Source organism: Salvelinus namaycush, chromosome 29 (assembly GCF_016432855.1).
Source record: "Salvelinus namaycush isolate Seneca chromosome 29, SaNama_1.0, whole genome shotgun sequence".
NCBI lineage: Eukaryota > Metazoa > Chordata > Actinopteri > Salmoniformes > Salmonidae > Salvelinus > Salvelinus namaycush.
Genome location: NC_052335.1, coordinates 29,033,916 through 29,052,591, shown reverse-complemented (window position 1 = coordinate 29,052,591; position 18,676 = coordinate 29,033,916). Strand labels below are relative to the sequence as shown.

Genomic DNA, 18,676 nt, shown 5'->3' with positions numbered 1-18,676 from the left:
CACACACACACACACACACACACACACACACACACACACACACACACACACACACACACACACACACACACACACACACACACACACACACACACACACCTTTGTACTGTAATCACACATCTTCATGCTCCAGGACATTATGTGATTGGAGTCTATCTGACGTCTGGCGGGAAGAACTATCGGTGAGGATAAAATATTCACACACAGCTGTCTGAGGATCGGCATTATCCACAGCCCCTCAAACATCGGCCCTGACAGTGTTTCCCAAACGTTGCTCTCCCCCAGAAAGATTTTCCGCTTAATGCCTCCGAAGTGTCTGTACGGACCAAAACAGAGAAGGGACAGATGGCCGGAGTAGGGATCTTCTGGGATTACCCCAGAGTAGGGATCTTCTGAGATTACACTGGAGTAGGGATCTTCTGGGATTAGTTCAGGTGAAGATCCCGGTGCTTGGAATACCTACCTCCCTCACTCACACAACTGCAGTATATGTACAGTCCTGGCCAAAAGTTTTGACAATGACACATGTTCATTTCCACACAGTTTGCTGCTTCAGTGTCTTTAGATATTTTTGTCAGATGTTACTATGGAATACGGAAGTATAATTACAGGCATTTCATAAGTGTCAAAGGCTTTTATTGACAATTACATGAAGTTGATGCAAAGAGTCAATATTTGCAGTGTTGACCCTTCTTTTTCAAGACCTCTGCAATCCGCCCTGGCATGCTGTCAATTAACTTCTGGGCCACATCCTGACTGATGGCAGCCCATTCTTGCATAATCAATGCTTGGAGTTTGTCAGAATTTGTGGGTTTTTGTTTGTCCAGCTGCCTCTTGAGGATTGACTACAAGTTCTCAATGGGATTAAGGTCTGGGGAGTTTCCTGGCCATGGACCCAAAATATCAATGTTTTGTTCCAAGAGCCACTTAGTTATCACTTTTGCCTTATGGCAAGGTGGTCCATCATGCTGGAAAAGGCATTGTTCGTCACCAAACTGTTCCTGGATGGTTGGGAGAAGTTGCTCTCGGAGGATGTGTTACCATTCTTTATCATGGCTGTGTTCTTAGGCAAAATTGTGAGTGAGCCCACTCCCTTGGCTGAGGAGCAACCCCACACATGAATGGTCTCAGGATACTTTACTGTTGGCATGACACAGGACTGATGGTAGCGCTCACCTTGTCTTCTCCGGACAAGCTTTTACCCCCCCCCAAACAATCGGAAAGGGGATTCATCAGAGTTGCCCCAAACAATCGGAAAGGAAAATGACTTTACCCCAGTCCTCAGCAGTCCGATCCCTGTACCCTTTGCAGAATATCATTCTGTCCCTGATGTTTTTCCTGGAGAGAAGTGGATTCTTTGCTGCCCTTCTTGACACCAGGCCATCCTCCAAAAGTCTTCACCTCACTGTGCATGCAGATGCAATCACACCTACCTGCTGCCATTCCTGAGCAAGCTCTGTACTGGTGGTGCCCCGATCCTGCAGCTGAATCAACTTTAGGAGACGGTCCTGGCACTTGCTGGACTTTCTTGGGTGCCCTGAAGCCTTCTTCACAACAATTGAACCGCTCTCCTTGAAGTTCTTGATGATCCGATAAATGGTTGATTTAGGTGCAATCTTACTGGTAGCAATATCCTTGCTTGTGAAGCCCTTTTTGTGCAAAGCAATGATGACGGTACATGTTTCCTTGCAGGTAACCATGGTTGACAGAGGAAGAACAATGATTCCAAGCACCACCCTCCTTTTGAAGCTTCCAGTCTGTTATTCGAACTCAATCAGCATGACAGAGTGATCTCCAGCCTTGTCCTCGTCAACACTCACACCTGTGTTAACGAGAGAATCACTAACATGATTTCAGCTGGTCCTTTTGTGGCAGGGCTGAAATGCAGTGGAATTGTTTTTTTGAGATTCAGTTCATTTGCATGGCAAAGAGGTACTTTGCAATTAAATGCAATTCATCTGATCACTCTTCATATCATTCTGGAGTATATGCAAATTGCCATCATACAAACTGAGGCAGCAGACTTTGTGAAAATTAATATTTGTGTCATTCTCAAAACTTTTGGCCACGACTGTACTTCCAACATGCGAGGACACATTCCTCATTCCTATTTTGCAGCAATCCTTATTAAACTCCCAAGGGAGAATCAGCCCTGACTCACAGTAAAACCATTCAATTGCTCACACAGCACTTCGTCCCAAAGAAAAAGGGGCTGAGCAGTCCTAACGTGCTTCTTAAAAAAACCTTCTTCTCTCCTTCCTACACCCATCCATTTCTACACTCATGACAAGTAATAATTTATACCATAAATCCAGCCTTCATTCATTCCACGGCTCAGAAGTCCTCGGTGGAGAAGTCCTCCGAAGAGGACTGAGCCAAGTCCTCAGAAGTCCTCGGTGGAGAGGGGAGAAACTCGTTGTAATTTCAGATCGTCTTTTTGAGACATTTCTAACGGAGTGCTGGTGGAAAAGGGAAAGTTGGAGTTTGTTTCTCAATATGAAAAGGTGGTATGTTTACATTCCCTAGGGGATAGTGGACGGGCAAACAGAGGCTCCCATCAGAACAGAACCTTGGGAAGGAGAGAGATAGAGAATTAATTGACTCTGGCTTTCCCCACACTATCAGATTTAAGTCATTCCACTCTAGAGTAGAGAGTACTGTATGAATTTGCATTTTTAAGGTGCTGGAGTAAAGTGCTTTTTGTCGTTTGCGTTGAGTTGGTGAAGAGCTCTTTTGGAGGTTCTGCAGAACTGTATCATGGGAGGTATTCTGACTTGCCTCAAAATAAAATGTTGCAAGTTTCCCATTGACACGATTGAATGATTTTGTCTGTGATCAGAAGAGTCAGAATACACGTGGCAGAGGGCAAGTGGGAGAATCAGGTCAATTATGGAATAGAGAGCCATGTATTTGGGCTTTTACACTTAAAAACACTTCCCAGCTAACCGGGAACATTCACAGGACATTAGGTAACATTCATATTACGTTCTAGTTATGGTTTTATCTCACATTAGGATGATAACATCCCAAAAACATTCAAATAATACTTTTGATGACAAAATGTTTTGTTTTTTTATATCTTAAAATGTTGTGCACAACATCTGTAACTACCACCACAGAACATTCCCCTAAGGTTGTTATTAGGTTTCCAAGTAATGTAATAACAACATTTGTTCTGGTAAGGTTCTTGCAACATCAAGATAATATTTTATACAAACATTTCATAATCATCAGCACAACTGGACAGCTTTTGTGTTTTTAGAACTGTTGGGGCCACCTAATGAATGTTCTGGGAATGTTCACAGAACCAATTCTGCTGGGTTGTATCTGAACTGTATGCCTTACCAATGCCGCGCTTTTATTCATTTCCATTGCATACACATTTTTAAAATTCCTGCCACTCTTGTATAAGGTGCACATTTTTGGTCTGCAGGTCTTATTCGGTTGCAGGAGCTGATCAAGGCGCCATCCCGATACAACATTCGTTTGAAGATCCGACAGTTGCCGGCGGAGACCAAGGATGCCAAGCCACTTCTGAAAGAGATGAAGAAAGCAAAGGAGTTCCACGTGATCTTTGACTGCGGCCATGAAATGGCTGCCTGGATCCTGAAACAGGTCAGTTAGGCAAGAGACATGTTGTACTTTGTTATTCTTAGACTTTGTTAGATTTCTTTATATGAATTATCTCCAGAATAATGAGTCACTCATTGAATAGTTATTACTTATACTATGGTTTAAGGTCCAGCACCGTCATTCAAGTCCTTTGGTAATTCAATTCCTTTTTATCTGCAACCGACTCTTTTGGATATTTAATTTTCCTCGTTCATCTCCTTTTAGAATATTAGAGTTCTATTACTGTGCTTCCATAATGGATGCTCTAATGGATGCTCTATGCCACAATATACACTGCTCAAAAAAATAAAGGGAACACTTAAACAACACAATGTAACTCCAAGTCAATCACACTTCTGTAACGGTCGTCTTTCGGTGAGAGAGTAGACCAAGGCGCAGCGGGTTGTGAATACATAATGAACTTTATTTAACAAGACGAAACTAAACACACGAAGAACACTTGATAATTTTACAAAACAACAAAACGAATTAGACAGACCTAAACGAGAGAACTTACATAAAACATGAAGAACGCACGAACAGGAACAGACTACATATACTAACGACATCGAAACAGTCCCGTGTGGTGCGAACATACACTGACACGGACGACAATCACCCACAAACAAACAGTGAGAACAACCTACCTTAATATGACTCTCAATCAGAGGAAACGTCAAACACCTGCCTCTAATTGAGAGCCATACCAGGCAACCCAAAACCAACATAGAAACAGAAAACATAGACTGCCCACCCAAAACTCACGCCCTGACCAATAAACACATACCAAACAACAGAAAACCGGTCAGGAACGTGACAACTTCTGTGAAATCAAACTGTCCACTTAGGAAGCAACACTGATTGACAATAAATTTCACATGCTGTTGTGCAAATGGAATAGACAAAAGGTGGAAATTATAGGCAATTAGCAAGACACCCCCAAAAAAGGAGTGATTCTGCAGGTGGTGACCACAGACCACTTCTCAGTTCCTATGCTTCCTGGCTGGTGTTTTGGTCACTTTTGAATGCTGGCGGTGCTCTCACTCTAGTGGTAGCATGAGACGGAGTCTACAACCCACACAAGTGGCTCAGGTAGTGCAGTTCATCCAGGATGGCACATCAATGCGAGCTGTGGCAAAAAGGTTTGCTGTGTCTGTCAGCGTAGTGTCCAGAGCATGGAGGCGCTACCAGGAGACAGGCCAGTACATCAGGAGACGTGGAGGAGGCCGTAGGAGGGCAACAACCCAGCAGCAGGACCGCTACCTCCGCCTTTGTGCAAGGAGGTGCACTGCCAGCGCCCTGCAAAATGACCTCCAGCAGGCCACAAATGTGCAAGTGTCTGCTCAAACGGTCAGAAACAGACTCCATGAGGGTGGTATGAGGGCCCGACGTCCACAGGTGGGGGTTGTGCTTACAGCCCAACACCGTGCAGGACGTTTGGCATTTGCCAGAGAACACCAAGATTGGCAAATTCGCCACTGGCGCCCTGTGCTCTTCACAGATGAAAGCAGGTTCACACTGAGCACATGAGCACATGTGACAGACGTGACAGAGTCTGGAGACGCCGTGGAGAACATTCTGCTGCCTGCAACATCCTCCAGCATGACCGGTTTGGCGATGGGTCAGTCATGGTGTGGGGTGGCATTTCTTTGTGGGGCCGCACAGCCCTCCATGTGCTCGCCAGAGGTAGCCTGACTGCCATTAGGTACCGAGATGAGATCCTCAGACCCCTTGTGAGACCATATGCTGACACATGCACATTTGTGGCCTGCTGGAGGTCATTTTGCAGGGCGCTGGCAGTGCACCTCCTTGCACAAAGGCGGAGGTAGCGGTCCTGCTGCTGGGTTGTTGCCCTCCTACGGCCTCCTCCACGTCTCCTGATGTACTGGCCTGTCTCCTGGTAGCGCCTCCATGCTCTGGACACTACGCTGACAGACACAGCAAACCTTTTTGCCACAGCTCGCATTGATGTGCCATCCTGGATGAACTGCACTACCTGAGCCACTTGTGTGGGTTGTAGACTCCGTCTCATGCTACCACTAGAGTGAGAGCACCGCCAGCATTCAAAAGTGACCAAAACATCAGCCAGGAAGCATAGGAACTGAGAAGTGGTCTGTGGTCACCACCTGCAGAATCACTCCTTTTTTGGGGGTGTCTTGCTAATTGCCTATAATTTCCACCTTTTGTCTATTCCATTTGCACAACAGCATGTGAAATTTATTGTCAATCAGTGTTGCTTCCTAAGTGGACAGTTTGATTTCACAGAAGTGTGATTGACTTGGAGTTACATTGTGTTGTTTAAGTGTTCCCTTTATTTTTTTGAGCAGTGTAGTTTTAATTAGCAGCTCTGACTCAGCTCGCAGGCATGTTTCAGACATTATGATTAAGCCACATTCTTAATGAGAAGTGTGTATATCCGTCACCAAAATACCAGTTTTCGGGCAGAGTAGATGACACGTGTTCAGTTTACTAATTATATACAGCATGGCCACCAACATGGCCTCTTAATGTGAAACATCCACCACAAAGGCTTGCTGAATCATGACTCTGAAAAATTGATCTGATTTTCTGCTCTGTGTGTTGACAAAAAAATACATAAAACGCTAATAGGATATTCCCCAAATGTGTTTAGCATATTGACTTATCTAAAGTAATTTGGTCCAAAAAATGTTTTGTCTACTCTGCACTCACACATGCTGTATATTTGTGTTGGCACTTTGACCATAGTCAGTATTGTTGTTTTCCCACAGGCTCTAGCCATGGGAATGATGACCGAGTACTACCACTACATCTTCACCACCCTGGTACGTTTACCAGCACCTTACATTTATAGACGGGTTGGTTGTTTAGCAACAAAAACTATGGGGCAAAACAGACTGGAATGGCTTTAAATTGATGACAACATTTAAACTGTATTTCATATCCAATGTTCTTGAAAACATAAATACATTTGCACAATGAGCACTTGTTATCGCACAAATACATTGTTACAGTTGTTGGTTAGCTAGCTAGCAGTTTTTTTTGCCATATTAGCCTAGACGTGACATCAATCAAAACATCTCAAAATAAGACATGGTATCAAGAACAAGATGAAACGAGCTGAAATGAGCCACCTACGGATCCCCACATGGCAGCTTGTCATTGTTACTAAATATCTGGCCATTCAAGATCACAACAACACATGGACTTCTGCCCCATTGAAGCCTGCTCATCGTTTTTGTGACGTTGTCAGCTAACCCGTCTATACTGAGTTTCCTTCCTGATCAATACGTTGCCCATATTAGGAAGGTATCCATGAACATTGCAGATGCGTGATGTTGTCCTAACATGGACACCTTACAGTAGATATCACATAATCATATTCTTTATATTGACACTTAAATACTTGGTCCTGGTGGCAATTAATACATCTATAATGTGTTATTGAAGATACTGTTAATAAATGTCAAAAACATTTATAGATAAAACCCTTTAAAGACCGTATCTATTCCAGGGTTGAAAAAGATTATAGCTGTCTAAGTATCAGTCTAGACTTTTTCTTTGATACCCTTTTGTTTCCTCTCTAAACGATGCTTTGTCATTCTCTACCCTTCCCCAATCTGTTGTCCAAAAGCCTCTAAGAGTTTTGATCACGAAAAAAATAAAGCTGTTCGATATGCTCGTCTATTCTGACTCAAGGCGGCGATTTAAGTTCTCCAAAGTTATTTTGATCCATCCACTACAAAGAGTCCCGCTGTTCTCACTGGATGAAAAGCCTATCTTTCCTGGATGGCGAGAGAGAGAATGAGAGATTCAGAGCGTACATAACAGCTCAGACAGTACGAGGCTATTACCGTCTCAGTACATTATGACCCTGACAACAACTGTGCCTGTTGTGCTGTTTGGAACATTATGGATAAGGTTAGGACAAGGGTTGAGAAAGACTGACCCTAAATCTGTTGTTATGGGCAAACAGGAAATAGAGCAACGAAGGTAGTGCTGTTTCAGAGGCATGCTGTAACTTGTTCGTCTGGGCTCCTGCCTGTTCCAACAACATAGGTCAGTTTGGCAAGGAAGTGGCGGTAGTGCTGGCCAATGCTGCAATACAACTGGTATCCAGGGGCTTGTTTTGCCCTTAGAGGAGTGTACACTTATACAACCTATAGATGTCTGCCTTCATACGCCAGACGTGTGGCCTCGCACCAAGGCCCTGCCTGGTAACCTGGAAAACGTTAGCTTAATCAAGTCCACTGCCTCGGCGAACGAGATTAACCGCCTCCTGAAAATACTTCAGAACGTACCCCGGTAATCTCTCTCGCCGTTAAATCTGGCTTCCGAACGCAGTTTTAATTTAGCGTGAGAACAGGTGTGCGCTCAGCACTCTAGAATCAATCATGGGCAATAAATGATCTCCTTGCATCTCAATCTACGGACACAATCCCTATATAGAATCAGTAATACCATACTGCACTAATGAAGAGCTTGTTACATGTTTATGACATGTTTATTATATTTTAATAAAGTATGAAAGCATGAACACAGCAATTTTTGTTATTTTAGGATCTTTTCGCCCTGGATATGGAGCCGTATCGGTACAGCGGAGTCAACATGACGGGTTTCCGGATCCTAAACACGGAAAACTCTCAGGTGTCGTCGATCATCGAGAAATGGTCCATGGAACGCCTACAAGCCCCGCCCAAACCGGACTCGGGCCTACTGGAAGGATTCATGACGGTATGGTTGAAACTGCTAAATCTTCCTTATGCTCTGCATGCACAAACAAACATGCTTTATCGCCCTAGTGTCTCAATGACCAAATCGATAGGACGTTGTAAATTATATTGCTACATTTATCATGTGTTGTGATCTTTCTAGTACAGGCAGATTTTAAGCCATTGTGTATGAAGTGGTCAATTTTAAATCCATGACATGATTCATGAAGCAATGAAATATACAATATACGAATGTAATGAAATAGTTACTGGGTAACAGGGCAGGATGGCAGGGGCTTTAGCCCAGGTGAGATGCTCTCTGGGAGGGCATCGAGGCTGGGCAGTAGCCCAATGTCTGGAGCTTTGAGCTTGGAGTTCCTGGGTCTAAATGCTCTCTAATGAGACTGTGTGGATGGTAATGGCCCTTTCTCTGCACTCCTTCACTCGCCTCCTCTCTCCCTCTATCCGCCGGGAACCCTGCCAAAATATGACAATCTGTCAGTGTGCGGAGAGAGAGCGAGAGAGCAAATTGGACGGAAATGATGGCCTCTGCTTTTTTCTGGGGAGCCGTCCAAAAAAGCCAGCGACGATGAGGTGATTTGAAAGTGAAAAAACATAAGTGGAGCTCAGGCATGGTCATTCAAGGTCTCTCTCTGTATCCATTTGTCTGAAACCGCCAATTATTTAATTTCGCAGGGACGATACGAAGTCTCCGGGGAGATGTATGTCTGTGTTTTTCTGTTTTGTGTCTCTTTCCTGTCTGTTTCCTCTGTCTGGGTATAAGATGGCAGTAGATCCATGGTGAATCTTCACAGAGACAGATGCAATGAGAAAAAACAGTAACACAATGTCAGAGACACAATGTCATATATGCTAATGAATTGAAATGCACAAGGTGTCATAGGATGGCATGCCCTACTGTACTTCTGTTCTACATGGAAGCTGTAACCCCTAAATTAGAGTACATGCATGTCAAATACTGTCTAAAAAGCAAAGACACTGTAGGACCTATAAGTCTTTTTTAAATCTTATAATCCAATGCACAGTTAACTGCATTCATTTGGTGTAGCAATCTGCTCTGATGTCTTGCCAGAGAAAGCCCTATTGTCACATACCACCCCTTAATGCAATGGCACATGTTTTCTTTCAATTCCCATAGGCTTAGACACGAGACAAAACAACAACACTGTTATTCATGTATGCAAAGATGAATGAAATGCACAAAGAGGTTAAATGCTGGATGTTTTTCCATTTTTTTAATTCTGTATGTTCATGGTTTGATTAATTAGGCATAGCGCATATTGACATATCGCACCAGACTAGGACTTCTGCTAAATAATAAATAATAATGTCCAATGGGCTCTGTACCAGGCTTGATAAATGACTTCATGAGGGTGTTGTGATATACTGTATCCCACCATACCACGGCCCAGATGGCATCCTATTCCCTATTACCAGAGTAGAGGCCAAAAGTAGACACTAAATATGGGTCGCAGCCCATAATGCTCTTCTCCCTTAAGATTATCAAATTTAATAAAATAAATGAGAAAATATGTGGATGAAAAATTATAGAAATTATTCAAATCGTATGGTAATGATATAAACATTTTATTTATTTATTTTATTTTTCACCTTTTTTTAACCAGGTAGGCTAGTTGAGAACAAGTTCTCATTTACAACTGCGACCTGGCCAAGATAAAGCAAAGCAGTTCGAAACATACAACAACACAGAGTTACACATGGAATAAACAAACATACAGTCAATAATACAGTAGAAAAAAGTCTATATACATTGTGTGCAAATGAGGTAAGATAAGGGAGGTAAGGCAATAAATAGGACATGGTGGCGAAGTAATTACAATATAGCAATAAACACTGGAATGGTAGATGTGCAGAAGATGAATGTGCAAGTAGAGATGCTGGGATGCAAAGGAGCAAGATAAATAAATAAATACAGTATGGGGATGAGGCAGTTGGATGGGCTATTTACAGATGGGCTATGTACAGTTGCAGTGATCTGTGAGCTGCTCTGACAGCTGGTGCCTAAAGCTAGTGAGGGAGATATGTGTCTCCAGCTTCAGGGATTTTTGCAGTTTGTTCCCATCATTGCCAGCAGAAAACTGGAAGGAAAGGCGGCCAAAGGAGAAATTGGCTTTTGGCTTTAGGGGTGACCAGTGAAATATACCTGCTGGAGCGCGTGCTATGGGTGGGTGCTGCTATGGTGACCAGTGAGCTGAGATAAGGCGGGGCTTTACCTAGCAAAGACTTGCAGATGACCTGGAGCCAGTGGGTTTGGCGACGAGTATGAAGCGAGGGCCAGCCAACGAGAGCGTACAGATCGCAGTGGTGGGTAGTATATGGGGCTTTGGTGACAAAGCGGATGGCACTGTGATGGACTGCATCCAATTTGTTGAGTAGAGAGTTGGAGGCTATTTTGTAAATGACATCGCCAAAGTCGAGGATCGGCAGGATGGTCAGTTTTACGAGGGTATGTTTGGCAGCATGAGTGAAGGATGCTTTGTTGCGAAATAGGAAGCCGATTCTAGATTTAATTTTGGATTGGAGATGTTTAATGTGAGTCTGGAAGGAGAGTTTACAGTCTAACCAGACACCTAGGTATTTGTAGTGGTCCACATATTCTAAGTCAGAACCGTCCAGAGTAGTGATGCTGGACAGTCGGGGCAGGTGCGGGCAGCGATCGGTTGAAGAGCATGCATTTCGTTTTATTTGAATTTAAGTGCAGTTGGAGGCCACGGAAGGAGAGTTGTATGGCATTGAAGCTCGTCTGGAGGTTAGTTAACACAGTGTCCAAAGGAGGGCCAGAAGTATACAGAATGGTGTCGTCTGCATAGAGGTGGATCGGAGAATCACCAGCAGCTAGAGCGACATCATTGATGTATACAGAGAAGAGAGTCGGCCCGAGAATTGAACCCTGTGGCACCCCCATAGAGACTGCCGGAGGTCCGAACAACAGGCCCTCCGATTTGACACACTGAACTCTATCAGAGAAGTAGTTGGTGAACCAGGCGAGGCAGTCATTTGAGAAACCAAGGCTGTTGAGTCTGCCGATAAGAATGTGGTGATTGACAGAGTCGAAAGCCTTGGCCAGGTCGATGAATACGGCTGCACAGTAATGTCTCTTATCGATGGCGGTTATGATATCGTTTAGGACCTTGAGCGTGGCTGAGGTGCACCCATGACCAGCTCTGAAACCAGATTGCATAGCGGAGAAAGTACGGTGGGATTCAAAATGGTCAGTAATCTGTTTGTTAACTTGGCTTTCGAAGACCTTAGAAAGGAAGGGTAGGATAGACATAGGTCTGTAGCAGTTTGGGTCTAGAGTGTATCCCCATTTGAAGAGGGGGATGACCGTGGTTGCTTTCTAATCTTTGGGTTTCTCAGATGATAACGAAAGAGAGGTTGAACAGGCTAGTAATAGGGGTTGCAACAATTTCGGCAGATCATTTTAGAAAGAGATGGTCCAGATTGTCTAGCCCGGCTGATTTGTAGGGGTCCAGATTTTACAGCTCTTTCAGAACATCAGCTATCTGGATTTGGGTGAAGGAGAAATGGGGGAGGCTTGGGCGAGTTGCTTTGGGGGTGCAGGGCTGTTGACCGGGGTAGGGGTAGCCAGGTGGAAAGCATGGCCAGCCATAGAAAAATGCTTATTGAAATTATAGTGGATTTATCAGTGGTGACAGTGTTTCCTAGCCTCAGTGCAGTGGGCAGCTGGGAGGAGGTGCTCTTATTCTCCATGGCCTTTACAGTGTCCCAGAACTTTTTTGAGTTTGTGCTACAGGATGCAATTTTCTGTTTGAAAAAGGTAGCCTTAGCTTTCCTAACTGCCTGTGTATATTGGTTCGTATCTTCCCTGAAAAGTTGCATATCAAGGGGGCTATTCGATGCTAATGCAGAACGCCACTGTAGTTTATTAGCTGTTTTCTGTAGTTTATTAGTTGTTTTTCTGTAGTTTATTAGCTGTTTTCTGTAGTTTTTTAGTTGTTTTTCTGTCGTTTTTTAGCTGTTTTTCTGTCGTTTATTAGTTGTTTTTCTGTCGTTTTTTTGCTGTTTTTCTGTCGTTTATTAGTTGGACCGTCTTTATAAGAAAGAGGATGTCACATTCAATAGCAGTTCTTCTTCTGTTTTATTCATTATTCATCTCTGTTCAATCCAAATCTTTCAAAAACACAAAAGGCTCATGGTACCCATTTTCTTGGTTGGATGCTTACATATAACATCCTTTCAGTGGTATATATTTTGCATTCCGAAAGCGAAATAGAAATGGAATAGAACTGGAATCGTAAAGGTCTTCCTAATCAGCAGCTTTTACTATTATGTGAGCAAGTATCATTTGAAGGGAATCGGTCAGTTAGGAACGAACCAAAGGAAATGTACATAACAAGCTTATATGATCTTCCAAAGTATCCCGAGCACATCTTTGTTCCATTCTCCACAATACAGAGTGTCTGTCACATTCTGTTTCTATGGTCCGTCAAGCATCCCTAGCTCTTCTCTCTATCCAGTGACCAGGCAACAGTTGTGTAGCAGACGGTTGCCAGGACAACACCCTCCCAGGGTCACCTTGTGGTGTCATGGACGATTGATAGACTGGAATAGAAGGAGGAGGATGTCTACGGTCAGTGTCGGTAAAAGATGCAGGGTTTGCATCACTATACTGGCCACTGAATGAATGCAGTATACTGTATAATTACACTGAGTTCCCTGGGTTGGTCCAACCGTGTCTGAATGAATGCAGTATACTGTATAATTACACTGAGTTCCCTGGGTTGTTACAACCGTGTCTGAATGAATGCAGTATACTGTATAATCACACTGAGTTCCCGGGGTTGTTACAACCGTGTCTGAATGAATGCAGTATACTGTATAATCACACTGAGTTCCCTGGGTTGTTACAACCGTGTCTGAATGAGTGCAGTATACTGTATAATTACACTGAGTTCCCGGGGTTGTTACAACCGTGTCTGAATGAATGCAGTATACTGTATAATTACACTGAGTTCCCGGGGTTGTTACAACCGTGTCTGAATGAATGCAGTATACTGTATAATCACACTGAGTTCCCGGGGTTGTTACAACCGTGTCTGAATGAATGCAGTATACTGTATAATTACACTGAGTTCCCTGGGTTGTTACAACCGTGTCTGAATGAGTGCAGTATACTGTATAATCACACTGAGTTCCCGGGGTTGTTACAACCGTGTCTGAATGAATGCAGTATACTGTATAATCACACTGAGTTCCCTGGGTTGTTACAACCGTGTCTGAATGAGTGCAGTATACTGTATAATTACACTGAGTTCCCTGGGTTGTTACAACCGTGTCTGAATGAGTGCAGTATACTGTATAATCACACTGAGTTCCCGGGGTTGTTACAACCGTGTCTGAATGAATGCAGTATACTGTATAATTACACTGAGTTCCCGGGGTTGTTACAACCGTGTCTGAATGAATGCAGTATACTGTATAATCACACTGAGTTCCCTGGGTTGTTACAACCGTGTCTGAATGAGTGCAGTATACTGTATAATCACACTGAGTTCCCTGGGTTGTTACAACCGTGTCTGAATGAGTGCAGTATACTGTATAATCACACTGAGTTCCCGGGGTTGTTACAACCGTGTCTGAATGAATGCAGTATACTGTATAATTACACTGAGTTCCCTGGGTTGTTACAACCGTGTCTGAATGAGTGCAGTATACTGTATAATCACACTGAGTTCCCGGGGTTGTTACAACCGTGTCTGAATGAGTGCAGTATACTGTATAATTACACTGAGTTCCCTGGGTTGTTACAACCGTGTCTGAATGAGTGCAGTATACTGTATAATTACACTGAGTTCCCTGGGTTGTTACAACCGTGTCTGAATGAGTGCAGTATACTGTATAATTACACTGAGTTCCCGGGGTTGTTACAACCGTGTCTGAATGAATGCAGTATACTGTATAATCGCACTGAGTTCCCTGGGTTGTTACAACCGTGTCTGAATGAGTGCAGTATACTGTATAATTACACTGAGTTCCCGGGGTTGTTATAACCGTATCTGAATGAATGCAGTATACTGTATAATCACACTGAGTTCCCGGGGTTGTTACAACCGTGTCTGAATGAATGCAGTATACTGTATAATCACACTGAGTTCCCTGGGTTGTTACAACCGTGTCTGAATGAGTGCAGTATACTGTATAATCACACTGAGTTCCCGGGGTTGTTACAACCGTGTCTGAATGAGTGCAGTATACTGTATAATCACACTGAGTTCCCGGGGTTGTTACAACCGTGTCTGAATGAATGCAGTATACTGTATAATTACACTGAGTTCCCTGGGTTGTTACAACCGTGTCTGAATGAGTGCAGTATACTGTATAATCACACTGAGTTCCCGGGGTTGTTACAACCGTGTCTGAATGAATGCAGTATACTGTATAATTACACTGAGTTCCCTGGGTTGTTACAACCGTGTCTGAATGAGTGCAGTATACTGTATAATCACACTGAGTTCCCGGGGTTGTTACAACCGTGTCTGAATGAGTGCAGTATACTGTATAATTACACTGAGTTCCCTGGGTTGTTACAACCGTGTCTGAATGAGTGCAGTATACTGTATAATTACACTGAGTTCCCGGGGTTGTTACAACCGTGTCTGAATGAATGCAGTATACTGTATAATCGCACTGAGTTCCCTGGGTTGTTACAACCGTGTCTGAATGAGTGCAGTATACTGTATAATTACACTGAGTTCCCGGGGTTGTTACAACCGTGTCTGAATGAATGCAGTATACTGTATAATTACACTGAGTTCCCGGGGTTGTTACAACCGTGTCTGAATGAATGCAGTATACTGTATAATCGCACTGAGTTCCCTGGGTTGTTACAACCATGTCTGAATGAGTGCAGTATACTGTGTAATTACACTGAGTTCCCGGGGTTGTTACAACCGTGTCTGAATGAATGCAGTATACTGTATAATCGCACTGAGTTCCCTGGGTTGTTACAACCGTGTCTGAATGAGTGCAGTATACTGTATAATCACACTGAGTTCCCGGGGTTGTTACAACCGTGTCTGAATGAATGCAGTATACTGTATAATCACACTGAGTTCCCTGGGTTGTTACAACCGTGTCTGAATGAGTGCAGTATACTGTATAATCACACTGAGTTCCCGGGGTTGTTACAACCGTGTCTGAATGAATGCAGTATACTGTATAATCACACTGAGTTCCCTGGGTTGTTACAACCGTGTCTGAATGAGTGCAGTATACTGTATAATCACACTGAGTTCCCGGGGTTGTTACAACCGTGTCTGAATGAATGCAGTATACTGTATAATCACACTGAGTTCCCGGGGTTGTTACAACCGTGTCTGAATGAGTGCAGTATACTGTATAATCACACTGAGTTCCCTGGGTTGTTACAACCGTGTCTGAATGAGTGCAGTATACTGTATAATCACACTGAGTTCCCTGGGTTGTTACAACCGTGTCTGAATGAGTGCAGTATACTGTATAATCACACTGAGTTCCCGGGGTTGTTACAACCGTGTCTGAATGAATGCAGTATACTGTATAATTACACTGAGTTCCCTGGGTTGTTACAACCGTGTCTGAATGAGTGCAGTATACTGTATAATCACACTGAGTTCCCGGGGTTGTTACAACCGTGTCTGAATGAATGCAGTATACTGTATAATTACACTGAGTTCCCTGGGTTGTTACAACCGTGTCTGAATGAGTGCAGTATACTGTATAATCACACTGAGTTCCCGGGGTTGTTACAACCGTGTCTGAATGAATGCAGTATACTGTATAATTACACTGAGTTCCCTGGGTTGTTACAACCGTGTCTGAATGAGTGCAGTATACTGTATAATCACACTGAGTTCCCGGGGTTGTTACAACCGTGTCTGAATGAGTGCAGTATACTGTATAATTACACTGAGTTCCCTGGGTTGTTACAACCGTGTCTGAATGAGTGCAGTATACTGTATAATTACACTGAGTTCCCGGGGTTGTTACAACCGTGTCTGAATGAATGCAGTATACTGTATAATCGCACTGAGTTCCCTGGGTTGTTACAACCGTGTCTGAATGAGTGCAGTATACTGTATAATTACACTGAGTTCCCGGGGTTGTTACAACCGTGTCTGAATGAATGCAGTATACTGTATAATTACACTGAGTTCCCGGGGTTGTTACAACCGTGTCTGAATGAATGCAGTATACTGTATAATCGCACTGAGTTCCCTGGGTTGTTACAACCATGTCTGAATGAGTGCAGTATACTGTGTAATTACACTGAGTTCCCGGGGTTGTTACAACCGTGTCTGAATGAATGCAGTATACTGTATAATCGCACTGAGTTCCCTGGGTTGTTACAACCGTGTCTGAATGAGTGCAGTATACTGTATAATCACACTGAGTTCCCGGGGTTGTTACAACCGTGTCTGAATGAATGCAGTATACTGTATAATCACACTGAGTTCCCTGGGTTGTTACAACCGTGTCTGAATGAGTGCAGTATACTGTATAATCACACTGAGTTCCCGGGGTTGTTACAACCGTGTCTGAATGAATGCAGTATACTGTATAATCACACTGAGTTCCCTGGGTTGTTACAACCGTGTCTGAATGAGTGCAGTATACTGTATAATCACACTGAGTTCCCGGGGTTGTTACAACCGTGTCTGAATGAATGCAGTATACTGTATAATCACACTGAGTTCCCGGGGTTGTTACAACCGTGTCTGAATGAGTGCAGTATACTGTATAATCACACTGAGTTCCCTGGGTTGTTACAACCGTGTCTGAATGAGTGCAGTATACTGTATAATCACACTGAGTTCCCTGGGTTGTTACAACCGTGTCTGAATGAGTGCAGTATACTGTATAATCACACTGAGTTCCCGGGGTTGTTACAACCGTGTCTGAATGAATGCAGTATACTGTATAATTACACTGAGTTCCCTGGGTTGTTACAACCGTGTCTGAATGAGTGCAGTATACTGTATAATCACACTGAGTTCCCGGGGTTGTTACAACCGTGTCTGAATGAGTGCAGTATACTGTATAATTACACTGAGTTCCCTGGGTTGTTACAACCGTGTCTGAATGAGTGCAGTATACTGTATAATTACACTGAGTTCCCTGGGTTGTTACAACCGTGTCTGAATGAGTGCAGTATACTGTATAATTACACTGAGTTCCCTGGGTTGTTACAACCGTGTCTGAATGAGTGCAGTATACTGTATAATCACACTGAGTTCCCTGGGTTGTTACAACCGTGTCTGAATGAGTGCAGTATACTGTATAATTACACTGAGTTCCCGGGGTTGTTACAACCGTGTCTGAATGAATGCAGTATACTGTATAATCGCACTGAGTTCCCTGGGTTGTTACAACCGTGTCTGAATGAGTGCAGTATACTGTATAATTACACTGAGTTCCCGGGGTTGTTATAACCGTGTCTGAATGAATGCAGTATACTGTATAATCACACTGAGTTCCCGGGGTTGTTACAACCGTGTCTGAATGAATGCAGTATACTGTATAATCACACTGAGTTCCCTGGGTTGTTACAACCGTGTCTGAATGAGTGCAGTATACTGTATAATCACACTGAGTTCCCGGGGTTGTTACAACCGTGTCTGAATGAGTGCAGTATACTGTATAATCACACTGAGTTCCCGGGGTTGTTACAACCGTGTCTGAATGAATGCAGTATACTGTATAATTACACTGAGTTCCCTGGGTTGTTACAACCGTGTCTGAATGAGTGCAGTATACTGTATAATCACACTGAGTTCCCGGGGTTGTTACAACCGTGTCTGAATGAATGCAGTATACTGTATAATTACACTGAGTTCCCTGGGTTGTTACAACCGTGTCTGAATGAGTGCAGTATACTGTATAATCACACTGAGTTCCCGGGGTTGTTACAACCGTGTCTGAATGAGTGCAGTATACTGTATAATTACACTGAGTTCCCTGGGTTGTTACAACCGTGTCTGAATGAGTGCAGTATACTGTATAATTACACTGAGTTCCCGGGGTTGTTACAACCGTGTCTGAATGAATGCAGTATACTGTATAATCGCACTGAGTTCCCTGGGTTGTTACAACCGTGTCTGAATGAGTGCAGTATACTGTATAATTACACTGAGTTCCCGGGGTTGTTACAACCGTGTCTGAATGAATGCAGTATACTGTATAATTACACTGAGTTCCCGGGGTTGTTACAACCGTGTCTGAATGAATGCAGTATACTGTATAATCGCACTGAGTTCCCTGGGTTGTTACAACCATGTCTGAATGAGTGCAGTATACTGTGTAATTACACTGAGTTCCCGGGGTTGTTA

The 18,676-nt window shown here is 43.4% G+C and overlaps 1 protein-coding gene across 1 annotated transcript in view; it reads left to right on the top strand.

The window, feature by feature from the left end:
- Positions 1–18,676, top strand: part of LOC120024238 (glutamate receptor ionotropic, kainate 2-like) — a 163,350-nt gene that overhangs the window by 45,737 nt on the left and 98,937 nt on the right. The window contains exons 5-7 of the mRNA XM_038968432.1: positions 3,434–3,615; positions 6,363–6,416; positions 8,152–8,325. Of these exons, the coding sequence (XP_038824360.1) occupies positions 3,434–3,615; positions 6,363–6,416; positions 8,152–8,325 (410 nt within the window). The remainder of the gene's footprint in view (positions 1–3,433; positions 3,616–6,362; positions 6,417–8,151; positions 8,326–18,676) is intronic.